General features: G+C 37.4%; 1 protein-coding gene across 9 annotated transcripts in view; it reads left to right on the forward strand.

The window, feature by feature from the left end:
- The window catches only part of LOC135215561 (protein abrupt-like), a 156774-nt gene extending 135141 nt beyond the window's left edge, over positions 1-21633 (forward strand). For 6 of the 9 annotated variants that reach the window (XM_064250399.1, XM_064250402.1, XM_064250404.1 and 3 more), the window contains one exon: positions 17654-21633. In XM_064250399.1, the coding sequence (XP_064106469.1) occupies positions 17654-18678 (1025 nt within the window). In that variant the 3' untranslated portion in view covers positions 18679-21633. Of the gene's footprint in view, positions 1-5881; positions 6427-6793; positions 10094-17653 lie in introns of those variants that run through there. The other 3 variants (XM_064250412.1, XM_064250413.1, XM_064250407.1) reach the window with 2 other exon arrangements.
- Positions 21634-27336: the final 5703 nt, after the last annotated feature.

Here is a 27336-nt window from a genome sequence, read left to right on the forward strand (position 1 = left end):
CCCTTTCAGGAAAAAAAATAGTATCCCTAATTAAATGATTTCTCAAAGTTTTCTCTGGAATGGCGTTGTTTAGTGAATTATTATGACTGATCCTGTTTCTTTGGACTCTTAATTTGAAGGTTTCTGGCACAGAATGACATTGAGTTATATCTGTTGTTGATTGATTTCTGGCATCACTTTGGTTGGCGAGTGACAGAGCATGCGTTTGGTTCATTACTAATTTTTATATATACTGTGAAGTTTCCCTCCTTGAACTCCAAATTCACCCCTCTTTCCATCAGCAGAAGTGCATAGATTAAATATTTCTTTACATTATGTGCGTAGATGGTCTAAATATAGATGGACGTGTATACTATTCAATTAATATTTTGTTAGGAATCATACTTGCAAATTTATTTTATAAAAATGAGATAATTACATACGTTTGTTGCACACTACTTATATAGATATAAATCAGTATTTGTCTCTTAAAATCTTAGTGTTTCCTCTTGACAGTCTTTCAAGTATAAGTTTCACATATTAAGTACTAGTACTTCATGGTTCTCTCTCTCTCTCCTCATCTCTCTCTCATGGGCTCTCTCTCATCTCCCTCTCTCTCGTCACCTCCCCTTCTCTCTCTCTCTCTCGTCTCTCTCTCTCTCTCCTCTCTCTCTCTCTCTCTCTCTCTCTCTCCATGTACCACCATTATCACCATCACTATCACCATCACAACCGTAATAATTGAGAAGAGAAAATAATTTGCTATTTGTGTGTGTGTATGTGTGTGTGTGTGTGTGTGTGTGTTTGCCGCTCCCAGACCTGGCCAAGTTTCTCTCTTGCACAACTAATACCACCATCGCACGCTGACATGTTTTCACACTAATCCACTGCTGCCGCTGCTGTTTCTGCTGCTGCTGCTGCACATCCCCACCACTGACATTGGCTTGCTGGCCTCTCCACTGACCAACAAACTCTTCTCCTGCAGCAGCGGCAGCAGTAGCAGTAGCGGTTCTTGGCCGGAGGCACCATCAACACCACCAGCAAGATGACTCAAGGAACGTCGAGTGCCACATCTGCGGGAAGAGCTTCCTCTGCAAGGATTCCCTCCGGCGCCACTTCAAGCTGCACCTGGGTACCGCGTTTCGGTGTCCAGCCTGTGAGAAACTCTTCGTGCAGAAGGGCGACCTCACCCGACACGTCCGCCGGAGGCACCCGCAGCTAACCGAGGCTGTCATAGCTGAGCTCAAGTCGTAGGCTGGATGAAGATGTTTTAGGATGAGTCGAAGATTGAAGTTTCCGCCACCCTTGTTGTTTTTGTTTCCTTTCCTTTGCAAAGAGAATTTCCAAGTCTTTTGCCTTAACTCTGACAGAAGACAGAGTGAGTTTGGACTGATTGCGTTTTGTTTTGTTCTCTGGTTTTCGACCTTGTGCCCTTATAAAGGGGTCTTTCATGATGAGACGATCGATCCCAGAAACATATGGCAAAAAGAAAAAAATAGGATTTCCCCTTTTGGGTATTTTTTTATTAATCTGATTTAAGCTTAATGTATGGTAATTGCTCACACAATGTGTTATTATATTTATAGTAAGTTTTTATAGCCCTTTTGGGTGTTCAGGTTTCTTTGTATTACATATCTTCTGTGCAATTACAGTAACTCCTTTACAAGTGCCATTTTGAGAGGTGTTATTTTTGCTGTGCGTAAGTTATGTATGAAGTGCCTCATACTCTGTCAAGAGACTGGAGGAACTGTCCCGAAATTAATCCTAAATCAACATGCTTGGTTGCTTCGTTATCCATTGGCAGAGAGAGAGATGAGAGGGGATGAATAGGCTGTTTTCTGAAAGTAAAGTAAGGACGTTTAATGGTCTGCAGCACGTGTTTGCAAGAGCTTTTGTCAAAGTCATTGAATTATACTATACTAGTTAATACCAACCATGTTCACATCTCTCATACAGTAATTCATGTCCATGTGTATCCAGCTTCACTCTCTCTCTCTCTCTCTCTCTCTCTCTCTCTCTCTCTCTCTCTCATAATATATATATATATATATATATATATATATATATATATATATATATATGTGTGTGTGTGTGTGTGTGTGTTTGTGTGTGTGTGTGTGTGTGTAAGTAATACTGTTAAAAACTTGAAGTTGATACTATGAACTTGTAGAAATAGTCCCAGGTGGTGCACAAAAGATTATTCCTCACGTTATTGCTGAAATGTCCATATATATACAAGCTGATGTTCTTTGCAGATTTATCTTACCAATGTTTACAAATCTTGTGAGACTATACATTTTACTCAGAAACCTTAACGAATTGTTGTAAAATACATTAAAATATGAAAGACTCCATTATTTTTTGTCCTTTTTTGACTTCTGTGTTGGTGAAAGAACGAGCATCTGGTGTCTCACAACAACGTGAGTTTAATGGTGTCGTTTTGTGACCATATACGTCTTGTGAGTTTTCAAGACATGAAATTAATGAAATGCAAGGTGAAAATAATTCAAATAAGAAGAAATTAGTCACTTAGATTTTTAAAAATAAGAAATCAGAGACACTTATTAGTTCTTATGAGGTAAAAGTTCTATGACATTAATCCATTTAAATACAAGTTAAAGTATGACTTCGGCCATAACCTTTGGTCTGTCTGTTTTGGGAACCACCATGTATTAGGGAATTGCTCACATTAAAAAAAAAATTATATGAGTATCGGTTGTGTTTATGGAGATTGACATTTTGGAGCCAACTAAACGAGTGGGTAAAGGTAATATTTTTGTTTTATTGATATTAAACACACATAAATTATATATATATATATATATATATATATATATACATCATACATACATATATATATATATAAATATCTATATTATATATATATATATATAATATATATATATATATATATATATATATTTATTATATATATATATATATATATATATATATATATTATATATATATATATGTATATATATATATATATATCATATATAAGTATATATATATATATGTATATATATATATTATTATATATATAAGATTTTTATATATATATATATATATATATATGTATATATATATATTATTTTGTTGTGTACTTTTGTGTATAGGCTTGGGTGTGGACTTGCGTTTGTATTCAAACATTACTACAAAATATGTAGTGAGTTTTGAAGCAGAAAACTAGTAAATGATTTTATTATAGACATGAAAAAATTCCTATTTTATTAAATAGGAAATGAATAAATGTTGTATATAATGTTTGATAACTTAAATTTTCATGCTTTCATAGTTTCAATCGAAGTATATAGACCTTTTTCAATAAACATCAATAAATTTATGCCAGTACAACAGAAATGTTATATTCTAATGTTTGAAGACAAATAGTGTACTGATATATGTGTGTGTGTTTGTGTGTCAGTTATTAGTATGTGTGCATAATGCAGCATAACAGGAAGTATTCATATTACTAATTTTTTTTCACAAATGAAATATCAAATAAAATAAAACATTTTGGTTTAATAATTCATTTAAAATTTCACAAGAGCAAAGCTGAATCACATTCCATCTTTATCAACATAATGTAGGCCTAATATCCAGTTGAAGTGACTGAATGGTGTCAATTTACTAACAGGAAGCTAGATGTACACAGTTTATTTTGTGTTTGTGACACCTCTTTGACATTGTTTCCATGGTCCATGTTCTGCGATTTGTGATTGTTACCAAGTTGAAACATGACACTAGTATCATTCACTATATTGCAGTAGCTAAAAATAAACTTTGGATAAATTATTAGGTAATAGCATGTTAACAGTTTTTATCATGCGTAAGTGCCTGTTTGCAAAAATTCAAGTACCAGATCTTTTTTCATGTTTCCCCCCTCTTTTGCTATCACCTATCCGTATACTTTTGATTCAGTGTCAGTATTTTCTAGAAGCTTCATAGCCATGGACAATTTTAGTGTTGACATGTGCATTATTGAAAGAGGCTTGAAATGCTTTCTTAAATCCACAGTACTCAGCTGTAACGATTTAAACATGAAACTAGACTGCAGTAGTATATGAGCGGCAAATTCGACTTATAGTGTCTGTCTGTGTCTGGGTGTTGTATGTATGTTTGTTATCTATGCATTTACCCTCAGCAAGGTGCCTAATTGCATATGAATACATGTAGATGTGCATGAGATTGATGAGTAGTTGGTACAGTTTGTCAGCTGTTTCTGTATACGTAGTCTCAGTATTCAGATCTCTTGTGTCATCTGTGGTTGCATATATTTGGTATATCTAGTGGCATTCATGACTGAGTATATGTGATAGTATATTTTGCGACATTTTATGTTGAGTTTATTTGGCTTACTTATTGCTTATGTTATTGTGAGCACTTACCAATTACCTACATGAGAGAAGAGAGACTTGACATATATCTGTAAGTACAGGAATTGTTATAAAGTTCTGAAAGCTATATATATTATATATATATATATATATATATATATTATATATAGATATATATATTATCTTAATATATATATATATTATATATATATATATATATCTATATATCTATATATATATATATTATTAATATTAATTATATATATATGTGTGTGTGTGTGTGTGTGTGTGTGTGTGTCTCATTCTTTTATGTAGCAATTTAATTTTCTCAAAATAAGATCAACATCTGAAATGTACTTGACTAAAATGTTTCTTACCTAAATAAAACTATGAAACCAGGCAACAGGTTTTATAAGAAAAAGGAGTTATCAAAGTAACTGGAATTGAATACGTATGAAATGGAATATCCTGCAAGGTTCACCTTTTGCACACTTTGAAAATGATCTGGTGACAATATTCAGGCAATGAATCTGTCTTTTTTTCTCTCTCTTCGTGTTGTGGGAAAACCTGCATCCAGAGTGTGCCATGAAATGGGAAAGACCATGCCAGGAGATGTGGTAATATATATGCTTGAAGTTCCCTTGAAAAATCATAATCCATGTTGTCCTTATGAATCAAAGCTTGAGAATACTCTGAGAGCATTTACCTGTCTGTGACATTAAATCGAAATATTGCTTTCAAGTTAGGTACATCATCACCAACTGCAGTCTTCCATAGTTATACACACACTGTTAGGTAGCTTTGAACTGTATTATCTGAGAAGTCCTAGAGCTATGGTTTATGTGAATTGTCCCTAATGTCGTTGTTGATGTTTTATCTAAATATAGCTTGATAATAATGACTATAGCTTTAAATAAGTTATGATGCATGACTGCACTCTAATTGAGGTACATTGATTTTATTTTAATTTTTTTGATTTATGTTTTTGTTTATTTTCCAGGTGTTTTCTTTTATAGACGTAATGTTGACAAAGTTTTGTTATTACTAAAGTTTTGTTATTAATTCAGAGATGAGGATACAATGTAGTAGATGATTTATCGTTGGGTTTAAGCTGTTGCCAGTGCAATGGGAGGATATCATTTTGCTGTTAGGTGAGGAGGGGTGGTGGTGTGCTGTCCTTTTAACTGTCGCTGGTGCTGGTGGTGCTGATGGGAATGTGGTGGTTTAGGTGCACTTGCTATTGTGATGGTGGAGGTGGAAAATATCAGTTATGTGCAGTGATGATGGGGAGAAGAGAGAGAAAGAGCAAATGAGAGAGAGAAAGAGCATCAAGATGTGTAAAGAGAAAGAGAGGAACAATGGAACAATGAAAATAAGCTCTAAGTTAGAATATAGGTGGTGGATTGGGGCAAACACAATGTATTTTGTGCTGGCTTAGCTGAGTGTTTTTCTATGGTGATGGGGAGGGGGGAAAGGGAGGCGGCTGCAGCAGTAGGCAGGCATTACACAAACAGCCTCTTCTGCAACAGGCGAGGACGTAAGAGTTGTTCTCTCTTTTGCAGAGGTCAAGACCAGCGTGTTTTGGGAGCCGCACCCGAGCCACTGTGCATGTGAATCATGCCGCTGCTGCGGCTTTTGTGGCAAAATGTTTTCCACAGTGGGCAGTCGCAAACGTCATGAACGTGACAAACACGTGGAGCCTGGTTCTTTGCCCTGCGAGCTGTGTGGTAAATGGTGCAAGAATCGAGGTGCTCTCATCAAACACAAGAGCATTTTACACAGGCCATTGATGACGTCTGCCACCGATTTCCGATTTGACACCTCTCACCACCAGCATCCTGCTTACTTAATGGGATCCTATTCCACCACTCAGCATAACTATTTCATTCCAACTCAGTCCCATATTATGAGTACTACAGCTGCCAGTGGTGTTTCTACTGCTACCATTACCTCTGCTACTTCTACTGCCACCACCACCTCTGCTACTACTTCTACTACTATTACTGCTGCAACAACTATTGCCTTGCCACCCACCACTTCTTCCATCTCCTCTGCTGTGCCACCTTTATCACTTTCAGCTTCTGAAACCACAGTTGGAAGCTCTGGAGTAAGTGAAGAAAGTGGTTCCTTTGGATCTGTTGGTCTCATGGAAATGCAGGACCCCATTGGCAGTAGAAATTCAGGGACGAGTGGAACCCAGCACACCTACCACCAGTTCATGTGATGGGACACAGGAACAGCATCAGGGCTTGGTTGTATTGGGGCATCTTTGGGGTAGGGAAGGCAGTGATGGCCTAGTAGGTTTTTAAGAGCTGCAAGAGGTATCCTAATTCTAAGAGAAAATAATCAGTAATGGGGTCATAGGTTCTGTAGAGGAGTAGCCTTGTCCTGTAGTGGAGTGTTGCTAGTCTTTGTGTGTAGAACCAAAGTGATGGCAATGGTGGCCTCACTCACGGGCGTCTCTCATCTTGCAGGCCGTGATGACCCTGAATGCGGAGAAGCCGCCGCAATGGGCCTGGCTGCTGCGCCCAATCAAGACCATCACACCTCCCCAATTGGCCCCTTCCCTGGGGGATTCCCCTGGCCACCCCCTACTCATGGGCAGCAACAGCAACAACAACAACAACAACAAGCAGGTGTTGGGGCTACTCCCCCTGATAATCAGTGCATGTTTTGCTTCAAGTCATTCTCAAACCGTGGTTCCATGACAAGACATCTACGTGACCAGCATTTGCAGCCAGGTGCTACTGTAACTTGTGACATCTGTGGTAAGGTATGCAAGAACCGCAATTGTCTTATAACCCACCGTTCTGTTGCCCATTCTTCCCGCCGCCGGCCTAGACCTCACCATATTTTGCAAACCCACCATCAGCAACAGCAACAACAGCAGGTGTGGATGGGCCAAGATAAAGGCCTTTTAGATATGCTGCATCAACAGCAGCAACAACAAGAGGTATCGACGGACCAGGCGTGAGCAGGGCGGGGAAAGAGGTAATTCCCCCGCCCTTTTAGCTGTAGTAGTGACCTGGTGTAGACCTCCCATATGCTTACTTACTGCCAGTTTAGAAGCGCTTGGGACCCCAGTGGTGGCCAAAGTTCTGCTAGTCTTGGATTGTTGCCTCCGTAGTGCGACACAGGTTCCTTATTAAATGCACAATGTAAACAAAAAAGCATTCCAAATTCGGAAGTAGTTTATATTTTGTATACCCAGAGTGCTTGTAGTAGAGAACCTTTGTAAAACATTGCTTTAAGTGCCAGATCTCATTCTCTGTAGTCTGTGATGTTACTAAGGTATGTATTCTTTAAATAAATAACATATTCATATAACTTATCCTTATTTAACCCATTTCTTTGTTGTTTATTAAGTTAACTTTTTTTGTTTGATTTCTACTCCACTAGATATTTATATATACTTAATAAGTGAAGATTTAGAATGATAATTTTTTCATAATATAAAGGCTTATGTAAAATGCTATGAAAGAATATAGGCGTAACAAAGGCATTGTAGGCATAAAGGATTGACAGAATGCTAAGGATAAGAAATTGGTTTTGGAAACATATCCATACTAAACAAGTAGGAGTTTTTGTGAGTGCATGTGTGCACTTACACCTACCTATTTGCGAAACCATTCTTTCTGATGAAATTCTGATACACATGGAAATTGAAAAACCTTAAAAGGAAATGTTATCAAGACAACTCTGGAACTTCAGTAAAAAGACATTTTCTGTGTGGAAGCTGAAGATATGCAGTAATACAAATCAATATGAGATTGTGCAATATATAAAGTCGACATTTACCTTATCCTAGTGGATGCAAATAAGATATAACTATACCGTATGCAAAATACAATCATATTAGATATAATTTTTTAACATAATCATCATGGGTAAAATGTTAATTATTGAATTTAGTTTTGTTATATAATGCAGTACCTGTAAATTTTTCTGATACTAAACTGTGTTTATTATTTGAATGATAAGCTTGAGGGAATTCTCTTAGCGTGAAAGAAGTATGTAGTGACAACACCCAGAAAAGTGTACCTAAGACTGCAATACATACTTATAAAAGATCTAAATGTTAATAGGCAACTGTGATCTTTTGTGCTGTGTATTAATGCATTATATCACTGTCCTGATTTGAAGTAGTACAATTAAATGGTTGGCAGCAGCTGCAGTATTATTTTAGATGCGACATTTGACTTTGGTAACTTTGAGACAATGGAGATGTTCTTGACATATAAGTGTATACTGTGCTGGGAGATGTAGTTGTAGCTGAGGGGTGTATTTACCCTGTCAGGATGGTCCTCAAGTGGTTTCCTTTACCCCTCTTGTGCATGTTCATAAAGGTTCTTATGCTGTAGCCTAGCCTAGCTCCCCTCTCCACACCCTACACCCCTACCCTTCTCCCCGGTTGGTTGGCTGGTCCCAGCCCCCCTTGGCTGCTGTTGCTGCTGCTGCTGCTGCTGCTTGCTCAGAGTCTCACGCTGTGAGGCCGCCACCTGCCCCTTACGCCGTGTCTCTTGCAGGTGGCGGTGGTGGCGGCGGCGGAGGAGGAGGTGGTGGTGGTGGTGGCGGCGGCGAAGTCTTCAGTAGCGACGTCGCTGGCTGCTTTGGAGAGAGCAACGTGTGGTACCCTCGCGTTGTGCTGCGGCCAAAGACCTACCTCTGCCCCTTCTGTGATAAGTGTTTTACCAACCGCCAAAGCAGATCTCGCCATGTGCACCAGAAGCACGCAGCAGGGCTGGCGGGAACCTGTGCTGTTTGTGGACATGTTTACACCAATCTGCAAACTCGGTGTGCCCATACTCGTGTACACTCCCGAAAAATCCAACCATAGCCACTCACCCCCGCAGTCTTCCCCAGTCTGTGGGCATGTGGCATCAACTGAGGGTCATGACCACGGCTTTTGAACTAGTCTTGAAAAGCTGCATGAGATGAATTTCAGTACCGTACAGAAATGCCTTCATTGTTTGGAGCTTTGGACAATTTGGTGAACATTAAGCCAGTAGCAGTCATCCAACCACAAGGCAGCTTTTGTGACATACTTTTTAACACACTGACAATAAGTGGCTTTAGAGGGTAGATTTATAAACACAGAACAGTATAGTACTTTCTTCTCGCCCATTCTGTGATTCTCAATTCTCTTCCCTTGCAGCTCAAAGACTTAGAATTTTCATATTGCTCACTCAGCTGTTTGTTATAGATTTTTTCTTTACCTGAGTGCTAAATCTAGTTTTCTTTCATTTGATGTTTACTTTTTAACTTATTTATTGTACAAGACTGAGACACAATGACATAATTTTTCTGGCTGTTTCTGTATATCTAGTTTTACTTCATTTAATTGGTTAAGATCATAGCTCATCATCACACAGAATATGCAGGTTTTGAAATTAGGCCAAGTTCACAAAAGTGTTCAGAATATGAGAAATCCTGTTATTTTTCTGTTTAATTTTAGTTTAGCTCTTCTGTTGGAAGCACTTGACATACTTTACACAATCAAACTTTATTATGCGGAGAAGAAATTGCACAAATTTTGTGAACCCATCGATGTATAACACATCACCAAAAATGTATAGGTCTTTACCATTGACTGTTTAATCACTAGTGCAGACAGTTGTAAACAGTGTCATTTTTTAACAAGCTGTGATATAGGACTCGAGAAACCTGGAATAACGATGTTAAGGAGTACAACTTAAAATTAGGAAAATGTTTTAAGGTGTGAAAAGGCAGTCATTTTAATTTACTTAATACTAGAACATTTTTATTACCATGGTGTTTTTGCAGACACACGCGCATTACTGAATTTGGAATACCATCCAGTACCATTATAACATACTACCTTGATAATGATTTGCATAATTTTTTTTAATTACACATTTGATCATATGGCATTTTCAAATTCTTTTGAGAATTAGTGTGTCTTGTAACAGTTTGTGTAAGGTAGGAATCTTTTGTGAGTCTGTTTTAAACTAGATGTCCTTCTGTTCATGGGTCTTGATAATTTAGATGCTAGCTGCTGGGAAATGATTAGTGGCCTTCAGCTTCATAATCCTTCAATGTTTTAAGGTTAACTTCTGTCACTGAAGCTTTGATCAATGTAAGACTATATCTGAATTAAAATTCCCTTGACAGGATTTTTTCAATGTATGGATTCTTACCTGACTGAATTTTGCATTTGAATATAATCGTAGTAAAATTACAAAAGTTATTAAACAGAGAATAATATATCACACCAAAAAATATTATTTTCAAGTTAGGTACAGGCACAAAGGCTAGTAAATTAAAGTTCAGATGCCTGCTGCTAAAAAAAACATGGTAGAAGATAGTACAAGCATTCACTTGAGAAACCCATAAAGGTGATAGCCAGGTTAGTCATTCTAATGAAATTTATGATGACTGCTTGGCTATATCAGCACTCAGAACTTCTTCTAAAATTATAGCTGGTAATTTCCTTTCAATATATGTATGTCGTGTAAGATAAAAATATATTTCCCTCCATCTTTGCTATAGTACAATTTTTGTCGTTTCATATGGAGAAGGTTACCATCGACTATAATATGATTAACTTTATTAATGAAGACAGTATTTCCTTATGCATTAATGTTTTAATAATTATTTGAGTGGCTTGTTAATAATTATGTGAAAAGTGCCCAGTGAGAAGGGTAGTTTTGGCAGATGTAAAGGAGACCTATGTATTAGGTTTTATGTTAAAGTAGAGGTAATTGTACGATGGGTGCAATGGTCATTCAGTTATTTTGTAAAGTATAGAAGTGTCTAGATAAAAGCATTTTAATCACATAATTTTATGAAGTTGAAAATGCAAGAAGCCCTAATTTTTATCTAACAATGATTTAACATTCTTTCTCTCTCTCATTGCTGCTGGATGGTACACAGTAAAAGAAATATTCAGATTGTAGGTTTCTAATTCTGAGTCATTAAAGGAAGTAAATTTGAAAGAGTCCTTGAGCTGTCACCAGATCCATTTATAGTTGGAAAAGTATTTGAATACTAGGAACAAATCATTAAAGGTTCCCAATATTCCAGGTTGAAGGGGAACTTTGTCAGTACTATTAAGTTCAAAATCCCTTCCTTCAGTACATATGACACTAGTGGTGAATCTTCGCATGGTATGATAATATTAAAATAGTCTAGAAGACTGCAATATCTCATGTCGAAAGGTCTCAAGATGGCAGCAAGACAGAGCTCAAAAACACAGTAGGTCAAGTACTTGAATAAAATTGTAAGCCCTGTCAAGGGAAATGTGATAAGAATATGTCTAGTTAAAAAGAAGATTAAGAATTGAACATCAATTAATATGTCAAGGTATGTACAGTGATTTGCACTGCTAAAGTTTATTCTTAGATCTGTGCGATGACAAAGTAAAAAATAGTATTTTATATAGTACTACTATATTATTTTGGGATCAGTTATCACAACAATGCAAAGAAAATGACAAAAATGAATGTACAGTAATGGTAATTTATGAATTGACACAAAAAAACATCTTGAGATTTGATCAAGATTACTGTAACACCTAATTCTTAAATTCTAAAGAATAGAATAATTCTCTGCTTAAAGTTAGATTAACAAGATAAGTCAGAATGAAATAGGTATCAGAGAAGTTTTGGAGTGTTGCAAATGAAAATCAGATGTTTGATCATTCCTAAAGATAAAGCTCAGAAACACTCAGAACCTAAAGGGACAATTTTCTTTTAAAAGAATTTATACAAATATTCTGCTAGTCTCTTGTGGTTGGGAAAAAGGATTAGATACCAAATAGACTCCATTATATATCAAAGCAATAGGAATAGTTCAGTTAAATCTGTAAATAAATAAGAATGTCATTAAGTGGTATGGCTGTACTAACTATTCATTCACCATAAAATTTCCAGTTTCCATAGTTTACAGATTTCCAGTCCCCAGTTGTAAAACTGAACTGAAATGCAATGTTTTGGATTACCATTTAATCTCACTCATCAACTACTCTGATACCTAGGTATGCAGCAGAAAAAATTGCATGTATCACATTAAGAAAATGTTATTCAAACTTGTTTGTACGAAAGGAGTCTGAATGACCACCTCTTGAGAAGAACATTTTAGGAATACGCAAACATCTGGAATTCATAATAATTCTCGCTGTTCACAAATAAACTGGAAGTTATTGTTAGTTAAAATTATAATAAACATGAGTTTATTAGTGGTAGGAAATATTCTTGGGCATCATGATTTTTTATGCACCAAGGGATGGAGAAGATGTGGAAATGCTGTGTCACTTAGCAACAGCAAGTGTCATTGTCAACAAACATGTTAAATAGAAAATGTTATAATTTTCCAGCATGTCATAAAATCAAAATTCATGTTGTTTTTGCAAATGAGTGAAAAGGAAAAGGGTGTACAAGTGAAGAAGTTCTCTATTTATGAATGTTGTAGTAGAATATAAGCAGAAATTTTGATAAACAGTGAAAGTTTACGATTGGTCGAAGAGTAGCATCCTGATAGGTGCAGTGCTAAAGAAATTCCTCAATTCGTGAATAAAGTGATCAGCTTGTGTTTTGGGGAATTGAAATTGTTATTTTTTATAATAATTTGATGAATAAGAGGCAGGAACATGTAAGGTAAAGTAAGCTATAAATCAGAACAGATTCCATGACTTAAAAGAGAGGCATAGAATTTGTGAGAAATCCAGGTTTTGTGTTTTCTGACAGTAAGTACGTACCTACAATCATTCAAAGAATGATTGTAGCCAAAAACATTTTAGGGCGATAGCGATGTTTAAGATATAAATTTGGAAAGCAAGTTGAAAGACATTACAGAAGGAGACCAGAAAGCTTTTACAACCATGGTGAAGCTGTGCAGAAGGGTCTGGAAAGGAATGTTTTATTCCATAAGGTCCAGCACTGTTCAATGGCATGAACAATATCTGGCTTTGCTTTGTATGGTTCTTTCTCAGTATTAGTAAATTTTAGGTGACCAGTATGTAGAATTGTATATTTATGAGGATGGTTAAGATCTTAATTTCTGGCTTCTTTATTCTGGATAGACTAATGAGCACTTATAAACATGATAAATGGAAACCTTCACTTTAGATTCATTTGTAGGCTTAGAAGTTAAAGCTCATGGCATACCATTTTTTGGCAAACACTATCATAAAAGTACTACTAGTTGGGAACAAAGTACAGTAATCACTATGCTCAAAAAAAGATTGTTTTGTTGCTCAAGGTACAAAACTTTAGTGTTTTCTCTTTTAGTAAGAAGACACGTTAGGCTGTATAACATGTGTAAATTTCTTTCCATCATGAAAAACATCACATTAGTACTGTATAGCTGATGAAATGGCACTGCTGCAAGTGTGTGATAATGTATATAAGTCTGTTTTACAAGTTCCAACACTCAGTGCAGTTCAGTTATATAGTGTATGTTCTTGCTGTGTGGATGGGTTGAAAATTTGAAGCGTGATGTACCTGAATTTTCAAGTACTATGTAGTCTAAGAAAATGAATGTACTGCTGTAAAAATGGTACAGAAATCATGGAAACTGAATATGATAATGGGAATGCAGTGCATATTTATAACCAAGTATTGTAAAGAAAAACTAAGATTTTAGAGACGTAAAATGGTTGCAGAAGAGAAATGAAGACATTGATGAGAAAGCTTATTGTTGACACATTATAGCAAGTGTACAACACAACAAAAGATAAAATTTGCAGGCTGATTGTACAACCATTTAACCTATTTAAAGTGATTATACCATTACCTTCTACTGGTAATTGCATGTCATACAGATAAAGTAGAAATAAATTTACTAGAAGCAGCAAAGTTTGGTTTTGAGGATTCTGTAAAGTATACTGTATACATTAATTAATGAGACTTTATGATAAACAATTTACCAGATTATATACTTAATATATGTGCAGTGCCAAAGCCAAAGGCATGCTAGATACTTAAAAAACACTAAATGTGATATGTAGTATTAAATATGTATGAAGGTGCATTAACAAAAATATTTTTTTATTGGCCTTCAAATATTTGTGTTCTTTATAAAAGAACCATAAAGTCAGTTTTAAGAATCTCAAAAGTTAAAATGTTGAATCACTTGAAAAGTATTTGATACTGGGCTTAGCTCTTTATCTTAATTTTTGGAGAATATTTATCACCTGAATCAGTATTTTCTGTTGTTTTATAGTTATGCGTTGTGTATATATTTATATGTTTATATTTCTGTGTTTACAGCCGAAAGAAAGACTGGCATTTACCTAAAATCACTAAAAGAGTTTAAAAAGCACAAATTATGTGTAAACAACCCTTATTTTTTTCTTTCTGGCAAATATATTTGCTAGAAAATATCTGCTTTGCAGTGTAATGGCATGTAGTCATTACTTCCACACCTCTTAAAGAGGACAATTTCTTTTTTAATTTTTTCTAAATGGAACCATAAGCAGAAGGTACATAGTTATTCTCACAATAACTGTTCATTATACGGTAATCTGTGATGAGAACCTTGATCTGTGATATATGGCTGACATGGGGGAGAAGTGGCGAATCTGCCTGGATGCATAGTTTAAGTGCATGGCTCAGATTCCACATTAGTGTGTAGGTCTTGAAAATTTTTGATAAATACATAGTGACTAACAAAAAATAAGAAAACCTGAGAGGTACATGTTGTTACATGAATCAAATTATGTAAATTCGTTAATTTTAGTTCGGATTAGGCCCAGTCTGGCAGACAGGTATGCATAAATACACACACACTGAACTGACAATTGCATGATTATTATACTATAATAAAAAGGGAAACGTACGTCAAATTTCACCCATTAGGTGAATGGAATATGATGTTCCAACCCAGAAGCACTTTTAGTCACAGCATTCAAGGAACTCAGGAGTGTTCTTGCTGAGAGGAAGCCCAGCGTGTGATTAGAAAATGGTCTAATCCACGATTTTTTGCCCTGTTAACTGACTGAAAAATGTCAAGAGGGCAGACATTTTTCATAAAAATGAACTGATGAAATTATTGAAAGATGGAGCATATGTATACTCTTGTCATAAGTGAGGTGAGAATTTTACCAAAATAATGAGTTCAATTCTTTTTCCATGAATATTTTGTGGGCTGCAATAGAACATAGAATTATACTATTGATGCGTTTTTTCTAGAACTGATCCACCCTGGATGGAATGATGGACTGTGTGGTTTTGTTTCTCAAATTTTAATTGCACAGCATCTTCATTTGCTAATCTGTTGTTAAGTCATGTTACAGTATAATATTGACTTCCCACTTTAAAAACATTAAAAATGGCACAATGGCTGCTTAACTGTTTAAAGCACAAGGACGGTATGTACCATAATTAGTAAGAATGATGACCTTACTCATTACCTCTCCCTAACCCCATGGCAAAGTGGTGTCTTACAAGCAAGTACGTACCATGTACATAGTAGATCAATTTGCGAACACGACAAGAGAATGAATGGCTTGGACATATTTCCTTAAAAATCCAATGTGTCTCTGTTGACTGGAACAGTGAATTGAGCTCACTATTGCTGATACTTAGCCAGCAGATTATGCTTCTGTTTTATTGCCATAAAATTCAGTGCGTTTATTAGGGAAAGAAAACATGAGTACCGTACGTAGTTCTGTTGTGTCTTCTTCCTATGCTGCATTGAGCAAGCATTTTGAAACATGAGTATTAAAAGGTGGGAAAGGGTCTTAGACATTACTAATTCTCTGAAGCATATTGATTAGTGAAGGTTGACAAACATTCTTCGTTACTGTGAGTAAATAGGCAAGGAATTTCTCTAGTAAGGTGCTCAAAAGATTGCTCTATGTCAAATCTTGCAAGTACAATCCTTAACTCAGTGCTGAGGATTACTAAAAGAACAGTATCCTTTAAGTGATGAGAGCTATAGTATACTGTAAACAGCATGCAGGTGTGAATTTGTGTTATACAGTATATCCTTGTAAGTGTGTATTTGTATGAAATAATGATTATGCCTAGGCAGAACAGACTCTCTCTCTCTCTCTCTCTCTCTCTCTCTCTCTCTCTCTCTCTCTCTCTCTCTCTCAAGAAGAAAATATTCTATTTTTAAAAGTTGGCTGCTAGCATGTTTGTTAGTAAGTTGTGTTCAATTTGCTAATGACTTGAATTTGTACTTTACCAAATTTTATTTAGCACAGGTATTACATTTTGTTGTATGCTAAACTATATTTGTTAAGTCATACAGCAGTAGTAATACAGTCTATTTTTTTCCAAACATTTCATAGAACATTTTTGATAATGTATTTTCTTTTAAATACAGTACAGCTTACATTGATTATTTACACAGCACTTTAGTTCATTTCAATTGTTGGAGATCACGTCACTTGCAAGTATACTTTTCATTTTGTAAAAGCTTATGTTATGTTTTTATGCTTCCTCAGAAACAGCCTCAACTGTCTAAAGAAGTTCATAAAAATTTACAGTTAATACATTTTAACCTTGCATCGCTTAAACTTGAGAAGACTTCTTTGTGTGTTTTTATGTATTTTGTTACAATTATCATTTATACATCTATTATCTTTGTAGGTACTATTTATATTTGAATTTTCATGTGCAGCTTACAGTGAAATAATTTAGTATTAATGTTATTTAATGATTTTCTTCTGGTGTCTCAGTCTCCTTGTATATTTCATCCTTTATGTTTGAGGTTTTGGTTCATTTGTTCTTCTAATGTTTCATCTTTCTTTCCTTGCTGTTTTGGTGACTAGAAGCACATAATTGTTAAAGAACCTCTTCACCTTGTTTTCATTCCCAATGCCTGCCTAACACATGTGACTAAAGCTTGTGATCTTAAGGTAGGGTACACAAGATTCTCATTAGTTGTAGATCAGTGCCAATTTATTAATAACTGCCTCCAATACTCTGCTGAGACTGTGGTCTCAGTTTTTCATATATGGTTGTTTTTGTAAATATATTTTATCTCTTACTGTATATATGCACCATTTTCATATGAATAAAATTGGATCTGGATACATTGTTTTCTTTTAGGGTTTTTTTATACCTTTTATTTGCTTGATCATGCTAACTAGCATTTTTTGAGGACTGGTTGTCATTTTTCTGTTTTACAAATTCAGTTGCTAGAGTGTAAACTCAATTGCAGTGTGCTAAGTGGATGGTGTGTCGAGTTTGTCTTGTATTTCCTTGGGATGTTGGTAGGGTAAAGTAGTACAGTACAGTACAGTACAGTAGAGTACACTATTGTTGGTGGTATGTACGGCCTTGAATAGTGTTGTGTAGTGTAGGTGTGCTGCTGCCTGGTGCCACCTCTCCTCGTTTTCACCCCCGCCCGCCGTCTCTTTTCAGATGTGTCAGCCTTGATGGCAATCGCAAATGCAGCACAGGTGACGGCGCCTTCAGACCGGCCCATGAAGTGTCCATTGTGTATGAGCATCATCAAGCAAGCAAGAAATCTTCGACGCCATGTATTGAAGCGGCATCTTCCTGCAGCTAAACGTGGAGAGATCACTGAAGCTGATGTCAAAATTGTTCTGGAAAAGAATCTGAAGGCTATCACAGTTACACCTTTGACAGAAGAGGAGTTACAGCAGATACAGTCACGAGTTCGGAAAAAAGGAAAGGGTCGCAGGAAGAAAGGTGTGGCTTCTTTACCAGTAGGTGTTAATGGTTCAAATATAAATGAATCCGAAGTTACTATACGCAAGCTTCCCCATAAAAAGCTCAAAAAAGACAAGGCTGGGAATCAGAACACAGCAAATGCCAATAATGCTGGTATGACTGGTGACGGAGGAAATCGAGAAGACATTTTACAGGAAGCCTTAGCTGCTCGAGATAAAGATATGACTGGTCAAGGTGTGATGGACTTAGCCACTGGTCAGCAGCAATTGCCTCCAATATCAGTGGTGGTGTCACACACTTCCCACTCAGGAGGGCAGATGACATCTCAGCCAATGTCCCTTACTGTCACTCAAACGGCGTCCGGAGTCCATGCTCGTATTCCTGCAGAGGCGGCATTAGGGGCGGGGGTGCGACTTCAAGCTGATTCTCCTCTCCCTTTACATCGGGACCTTCCAGTAATGACACCTATGGCCTTTGAGCCTCAGGTAACCATTAGTGAAGGAATGATAACCTATCATACCACCTCTCCTTCCCAAGTCCCTACCCAGACAACTGCTGGAACACCTGCTTGCTACACACCTACTTCTTATTGGGCACCAACAGGGATGCCAGGCCTGTCTCCTGGGACCTTCCAGGCACATCAGAGTGTATTTGCTCCAACACATACTGATTATTTTGCTGCAGGCATGCACATGACTCGACCTTCTGCCCTGGAGCGTATGCAGCAACACCGTAGAAAACCATACCAGTGAAACTTCCCAAGTATATGACATCTATCTCGACAACCATCTACTCTAGCATGATGATTTGGAGACTAGAGTATAGTAGTTCATAATGTATAGCTCTACTTAGAAGTGGTATGGATGCTGGTGGGGAGCACGAACTGGACCAAGATCCTTGCGAAGCGCCAATGATCATGTAGTCATTAGAGTACAAGTTTTATATATATACATATATATATATATATAGACAGCAGTATCTGATATATATTGAATCATGGTCATTTTATTTTGTGCTTGAAGTACAATTAAATTTATAAAGTGAGTGCAGTACTGTAATGTAATGTTTTATATATTGTGCTTTAATCGTTCCAAGTGGACAGGACTGAAGTAAGTGATGTCTCCTGGTATGTAGACATGTTATGGTTGTGTTTTTTTTTTTTTTTTAGAAAATTATTCCTAAAGAGACATTTTTTTGAGGAACATAGTCTGTTACCTTGTGTATCATTGTATTATCTTCATACAAAAATGTAATGACCTAAGAGTACAGTGCGTATATGCAATAGGCATGTTTTAGTTCTTTACCTAGTTCATACAGTATTATCATACTGTATTTTAATGTACAACTGCAGGTATTTGCAGTATTTTCTTTGCAATCCTTATACATACTGTCAATTTGAATGAGTATGTTTCTTTGTAAATATATTGATATATAAAGTTATATTGAAATAAATTACTGTATGCAAACAGAGTTGCATCTCATGAAGCCATGCCATTTTATTGTAATGCAAATTTGCATTCATAGTAATTAATATGCAGCATAAATAACTCCTGAAATATTCTGGAGAGTGTATCAGTGTTCTTATAGCTATTGCTATTGCCATTAATTTGATAGCAGAAGAGGCAGAAATTTAATTATTTTTTGTACAATGTCTACAGGAATGTTATTATTTATACTGTACCAGTAAAAAGGAAGAACAATAGGTGGACCCTGTTCTCATTTTGGACAAGGAATTGGAAAGTCTAATATACCATTCTTAGTCCAAGATGCTGCATCCAGAGGATTTTATTTAGTCGAGTTAACAGATTTATGAAAGATTTTTCTTATAACAAAAATAGAACTTATGAAATATGCTTTTATAGACTTAGGGTTTATGGTCTGAAACTGTGCCACAGAACTGGTAAAAGCAATGTGATAGTTTTGAAAGTAACAGTATTTTCAAGCACTGCAATTCTTTAAAAACATTTTTTTTTATTGATGTTATTATGGCTTTCTGTTTTTATTTTTTTTAATTTAAATGCCCCCAAAAACTGTACAGAATAATAATTAAATGAAAGTAAATGATAGATAGCATTTTAAGCTTTCTTGCAGTTAGCTTGATTTTTGCTTCAAGCAAAAATCAAGCTTTCAGAAATTGTAAACTGCCCATGAAGAGCACTTCTTTTGTTTTACAGGATCTCTGAGAGTCATTTGTTTAATATCTTAGTAATCCTTGTTTTAGGAACACCAGTTGCTTCATGGAAGAGGTCAGTTACTTAGTGTACTTGATTTTTATATGATCCAGATATATATTTTCTTTCCTCTGTTTTGAAGGAAATGTGACTGAATAGGTCAAGAGATATTGTTCAAGATTACAGTGTTGTACACTCAGTAGTCTGAAAGTAAAGTACAATGACATGGTTTTGAAAGTTATTCTCCCTGTACAGTACATATAACCTACGTATATATATGTATAGAATTCACGAGTGTTTTGTATGTGGTCACAATTTAGTTATATTTCATGAGAATAGATTTTGTGAAGTGAGTACCATTGCAAGAAACAAATCATGAGAAAAGTTATCCATATAATAGTACTGTGCTATTAAGTTTATTTTAAATTTAATACAGTAATGATTTAATATTCAACCTAACTTTGAGGTTAATTAAACTATTCATAAAGAGTTAAATCTTCCAGATACCAAAGAGTAAACTACTGTATAACATTAATGAATCTCATTTCTGTGCAGACTTATTCTTGAAAAGAAATTTGCTTTCTTGGTTTAATTTATCCTTTTGCAATTCTGTACTTTGTTCAACTGTTTTCCTGTAGCTTTTATATTTCTGGATACCTTTGATATATTTTGAAGTAAGATATTTATTTTCTGTTAACTTTTTATGGTACAGTCCATACAGCTTAATGTATCATAATACTGTGTAAAAAATATTTTCCAAATGGATAATAAACCAACCCATGATTGTGTTGTGCCTGTAGTGTAGGTCTCTGCCAATGGTTATAAATTGTAAGTTTTGTACCTCAGAAGTATAATCCCTTTCTTGAAGGAAGTGCTGTCTCCAGTTGACAGTTATTTAAATCCTGCTCTGCTTTCCTAGCCCTGAAATTCACTTAAGACTGGAAATGCTTACATTTGGGCCTATTGGAGGCCTCTTTTCTTCTCCTGTTTTATATTTCAGATCACATAGGAAGATGGGCATCTATTAATGAGCTTCTTTCATGGTAAGTAGGCATTAGAACCTTATGTTCTGCTTTTGTATGTTAAGACTCCATCAATGTGCTAAGCAAAAGCTTAGTGAAATATTGTAAAATTATTAAAAATCTATTAGGGATATTTTTATAACAGTGCTTGAACAAGCATCCAAAAGTTTTACTTATACTATTTGGGTATTATCTTTTATTGTAATTTTGACAAATTTTGTAATTTAATCAGTAATGTCATTTTTCATAATCACTAATAATGAATGAAGAAGAATTTATGTTTTAAAATATGTATTGTTCAAAGAACTAAAATGATTTGTCATAGTGCAATAGTATTATATTTGGGAACAGATTTTTGTTGACATTTTCTTAGAAGTTGTAATATGATCAAGTTGTTTTTTCATTGCAGTATTTGCATTTAATGTAGAAAATTTTTTTGTTATCATTCATTTGGTACATACATCCAAGAATTCCAGCCCTAATGCCTCTGTTTAATTAAAGTCATATATATGAAGATTATATAATTTTCCTAATTTATTTGTTAATTAAAAACCAATAAAGTGGTAATTTCTGCAAGACTGAAGGTTCCAGTGATTGCAGTTAACATCGTGGTGTGATATATGTGTGTATTCATGTATCTCCTATACATTTTACAACTACGTAGTTCATTTCCCCATTAAAGTTAATATTTGAGAAGAATAATTGTATCCTTTGCAGCTTGCTACATTAACTTATCATTTTAGGTCTTAATTTGACAATTCTTAGGATAGAGCCAGTAAGGTTCTGGGTGGCCAATTAAGGGATTTTGACAAAGGAAAAATCTATTTCTTGGGGAATGACCTGTGTCGCCCAGTGAAATGTTCCTTTAGCACACATTTCTAAGGTATAAATATTGCTATAAATACCAGAGAAAAAAACTATATGGTAATGCCAGAATGTTCTGGCTCGCTCACCTTTATCTAAGGTGTCGGTATGGTATCTGGGGCGAGTGAAACCACTACCAGAGGTCTTCTGCCATTTAGTCTCTTCCTTTGTCAATTTCCCTTTCAAACTAGGCGCCATCTACCGCCCACTACCGCTACTACTAGCGCCTCGATAGCCATTCCTGAAAATAGCACCCAAGCTTGGGGCTATAGGGTGAGGAAGGAAGGGGTGGGTTCACTGGGCGACACAGGTCATCGCCCAGAAATAGATTTTTCCTCTGTCAAAATCCCTTTTCTGGGCTAAACCTGTATTGCTCCGTGAAATAGTAACAGAGAATTGTTCCCACAAGCTTGGATGTACTCTCTATAAGACTACTGGAAGGGAGGAACTAACTCTAAGATAATTCTACCCTATTTAATAAATTGCTTAAATCTAGACAGATTTTAACAATATCTTAAGTCTAGGTCCTTACTCCAGTAAGTATATACTATTACCGGCAATAATTATTGGTAAGGCCTGTGTGATTACTATAACAACAAGTAATACTATATATTTTACATGTATATGATTAGTAGTTAATTATAACTAGTACAAGAATGGTTCAATTATGCAATCCAAGTGAAAAACCCTGAGATGAAGGCTAGAGACTAAGCGAGGCGGTTAGGAGAGAAAAGGAGCTAAAGAAGGACGAGGTCTTTACGACTAGGTATGTCAACATGACTAGGCTGTGTTAGGGGAAACAATATTCCCCCACTGCCACTGCTGAATTATTTAAGGGCTTCCAAGGATTTAAGGTTGTGGTGATTAAATACTTGAATTCCATCCTATATACTTCTTTAAGGTCATCAAAGTTCATGTGGTGGAAGTGACTTATTAAGGGAGCTACTGCTCGGACACCGTGCACATGTGGAAGTGATTCCTGTTAGCCTATCTAAAATTATAGAATTGTTATTTTAACCACTTAAATGAGACTGTTCCACCATCTCTCGAATGAATAAAGGACCTGAAGTTTTATTCGAAGTTCTGTCTAAAATTGATCTCAAGTTCTGACTGGACATAGGGATAGATCCTGTGGAAGTGGGGCAATCTTCTAGGGGCCCCACCTACTCTGAGGATCCTCATTTTTAGCCAAGAATTTGATCTGGAGATACTAGAACTTCTCTGGATGGAAGAAAATCAATATGATTTTGTTCTAGCTAGCACAAGTTCTCGGAATCAATGAAATTATGAATCTGTTAATGTGGAACCAAACTGGAGAAGTTTCTTGAAGCAGATTTGGTCGTGGTAATAACCCTAGCTGGTAGGCTCTTTCTAAACAGGGTCCTAAGGAACGCAACAGCCAGGTTCATATTCATCATAACTATTGTCTTTTTAGGAAAAAGGCTAGCTTGTTACTGTAGAATCGTACTGCTTATAAAAGGGAGTCGTAGGAACTAGGGGAGAGATTAGTCAGGGGTGTCAAATCTCGTGACAATTGCTGAAACATTTCCGCATGGTTGCGGACCTCCCCGTAGACTTCCGTTGTCCGATTTTAAGAATAAGGTGTTAATAGGATCCATATTGGCATCTTCTTGTGCCGTGAAATTCATGAATTCCATAAAGTTAGGACCCTCCGAATCCTTGAGGAAGCGTCCGCCGTGTTATACTAATCGTGCCAGTCTGGGGTTGGGGGTCCGTGTGAGGCGAAGTCCCAATTCCCCTAGTTACGGGTCACAATTGCTCTTGAGTCCGTTGGGGGTTAACAGCCCAATCTGTCCTTCGAAGGATGGGAGTTAACCTAGAACTTGCCTTTGTAGATTTATTGGAGGGAAAAATTAAATCCTCTGCCAGATGTTCCAACCTATCTGGTATCCGTGGCCTGGGCCATGGGGTCCAGATTGAGGGCACATGAAATATTGTAATTTGTGGTTGGATTCTGTGGCAATAATTCTACTAGGAGATCTGGATTCTGTTGGCTGATCCATCTAAATGACCTGTTGTCTAAGGACTATTCCGACTGTAGCGGAGTTGTCCTTGACAGTGCATCTGCCACTAGGTTCTTGCTCCTGCCAAGTGAGTTGCTGACAGATGCCACTGTTTCTTGTTGTCAATGAAAAGATTGTTATCATGACCCGATTATGTGGCTTGGCTGAAAGCTGCTCTCTAAGGAGAGTTACTAAGAATAGAATACTGTCATGGCTTCCAAACACTGTTATGAAGATAGCAGGGCGTTAGGAACCAAGTGTCCTGAGCGTTTCCTTATTGGGGGTAGTCTCCCAAAACGCTTAGTGAAGCATCCATATGGACCACTAAACTTGGCGGAGGGAACCATACCGGTGATGATTTTGTCAGATTCTTGACTTCTGTCCATGGAACGGAGTCTCTGTAAATTGTGCAGGATGTGGGAACTCTGTCTCGTAATTCTCTGTTGCTCTACTCCACCAAACCCGGAATATAGTCTTCCATTGGCGTTTAGTAGTCCCTGTTACTGACGCGAATTGGAGTGAACCTAGAACTCTTTCTGGTTCCTCCGGGATGCTTGTCTGCCTTGAGGAAGTGTCTCGCAGCCTTGCTATTTCCTTTTTTTTTTCCGGTGGGATCAAAAGTTGTGTGATTTGAAGTCCCATTGTTTACTAAACACTGAAATCGTGGTGTCGGAGTGTGTAGGGATTCCTTGTGATTTGGAATCCTAGGAATTCCAGAAATTATCACTTATGGTTGCCTTGAGACATTCCTTGACTTTTATAGTTCAGATGAGCCAGTCGTCTGGGAGATTACTAGGCTCATCCCTTGGGTTCACAGTTGTTGCACTACTGTTTCCGCTATCTTGTAAATATTCTGGGTGCTCTGATAAGCCCAAATAGCCTTACTTGAAGGCGGAAGTGACTTGCTACCGGAACGGGATAGTAAATATCTATAAGATTGTAGGTATTGTGATGGCCCCACGGGGAGGTAAGGTCCGTGCCTGCGAAAACAGTTAGCATATGGGACTTGTCGTATTGAATATATGAGTTTCAATGAGACAAGTCTAATATTACCAATTGTTCGATTGAATCTTCAAGGACTCGCTGGAGAAGCGTCCCTGAAATTCTAAATATTTGCACTTGTAATTACTTTCTTCTACACAAAGTCTTAGGTGTCCTTTATCTCATCGGGCATTTGGATGTTGATAAATTTTGGTTGATGGAGGAGGGCCCTTCTCCCTACTCCACACCGACCTCTTGATACTATGCTGTCGACCAAGTGCTGATTCCTAGCGGTTCTTGAATAAGCACCACTTTCCTCCTACCTGAGGAGTCTCACTGGTTCGTCGAAAGTCGGTTGCGCCGGCTTCCTGTGAAGTCTGTTTCTTGCTGGAAGTTCTTCCGCCAGCTGTACGGAAAGTTGCTCTGACTCGGCTACCTCTTGTGAACCTGTTGTATCCGTGACATACACCTGGTTCTTATCGAAGGCCTTATGGCCGGGGAAGAAGTAACGAAGCCGAGCTTTGGTGCTGCTGAGAGGGCTGTTTCTACAGCAGCACGGACTGTTGTGGCTGACCCTTTGAGGTGGATGGTTGACCTAGCTGGGCTACTGGAACAGCTTGTATCAATGTTTGAGGTTACTTTGTCTAGGAAGACTAGAACCCCTTTGCTCCCTTCATGCCCGTGGGCTGTGTTCCCAAGGATTCATATCTCCTCTTGGGGATCAAACCCCAGCGAACTCGCAAGCTCTGGTTGACCTTAGCTGCTTTGCCCGGGATTATGTTCATTACGGTCTCAGGGAACAAGTTTGCTCCCCAGACCTAAGCTTTGATGAGTCTATTAGGTTCATGGTGAATAGACGCATCGGCCAAGATGTGTTTTCTGCAGTTTTTCCTGGCTATTGCAAGGTCATATACATCGCACCATAAGGTGTGAAGCAATGACTTGTCCGGATCTTGAACCGTGGTTCGTCCGTATAGACCGAGGTTGTCATTTCCGCTATAGTGGCGGAATTGATAGACCTAGTCAAGCGACTTTTGGCTTCATACTTCGCCTTTACCAGTGCTTCTGGGAGTCTGGGTAAAAGCTCGCTGAAGAGCGTCGTAGCACAATTTTAGTTCAATATGCCGACGAAGAAAGTCACCGGGGCGTCTACCCCGCACTCCATTCCTCCCAGAGAGACCACGGATGGTAAATCCGTCTCTGATATAATGTATAGATTTGTCCATTGCTGTTGCCTGAAGTGTAATCTCTACTACTTTAGAGGTACACGGAATGGACGTGTCGTCTAGCATCACAAAAATCGTGAAGGGATTATTGTGGCGTGTCAGTTTGGTACTTTGTGCATTCCCAATCTGCCAGGGTTTGAACCCAGGTGGATTGAGCTTGGTCTCTGGGGAAGATGACCATTTCCTTAGGTGTTTTGTCTTCACAGATCAGTGCGTTCTCAGTCAGACGTGCATAACTTAAACAAGGGAATTGGAGACCCGGTGAAAGGAACTCGAAGTCCTCTGTTGGCCGGGTTCCCTTCCCCGTCCTCAATCGTCAGCATGCCCTCTGAGAAGAGAGCATGCGCTGGTAGCCACCAAGGATTATTGATTTGAAGGGACACAATTGGATGTGTCTGGTACTGCCCGGAGTAGTTGTGGCTTTCCGGGTTGGGGGGCTCCTTACTTCGAGGTCTCCTAGATCTTCAGTCCTTCTACTAACGACTGAATAGGCTGACCTGACGTTTACATGTTCGAGAACAACTGAGTTGTGATGTTATTTAGAATTGGGCTGAGTCAGGTTATCCCATTTCCTGCCTCAACAAGCTGGAAAACATATTGGGTTAAACCTGGGATCCTAGGATCTTGGTTTAGATACCTTTGTTTTCGATGCCTGCCTGTGTGTGGCAGATCTTGTCGTGTTCGTCACCAGTTTGGTGGCTGATGACGAACTAGAACGACTTTCCCAAATAGCTTTCAGTTTGTAATGTTTAGTAAGGGACTTGTAATAGACCTATGAGTGACTATTTCAGCTTACCTTAGAGATTACCGACCCCGGTTTATCCCTCGAAGTCATAGGTCTCTTGGTAAACTCTAAAGTGAAGAAGAAGAATGAGACGGGCTAAAAGGTAGTCCTTTTGCCCGTTTACCAAATGCTTCATATAGCCTACTTCGTCCTGGTATCGGCCTTCATTGGTTCATGGTCCAGGTTGATTGCTGCAACCTCTCCAACGACTTCTTATTCTAACTCACTAGGTCCTCTGCCAGCACGGCCTGTTAATCTTCGTGGATCTTGGCAATGATCGGGGCTGCCAAATTTACTGGTACCATTGCTGAGACTTCCGCATTTGAGTAGATAAGGAA

This window comes from Macrobrachium nipponense, chromosome 5 (assembly GCF_015104395.2).
Source record: "Macrobrachium nipponense isolate FS-2020 chromosome 5, ASM1510439v2, whole genome shotgun sequence".
NCBI classification, from domain to species: domain Eukaryota; kingdom Metazoa; phylum Arthropoda; class Malacostraca; order Decapoda; family Palaemonidae; genus Macrobrachium; species Macrobrachium nipponense.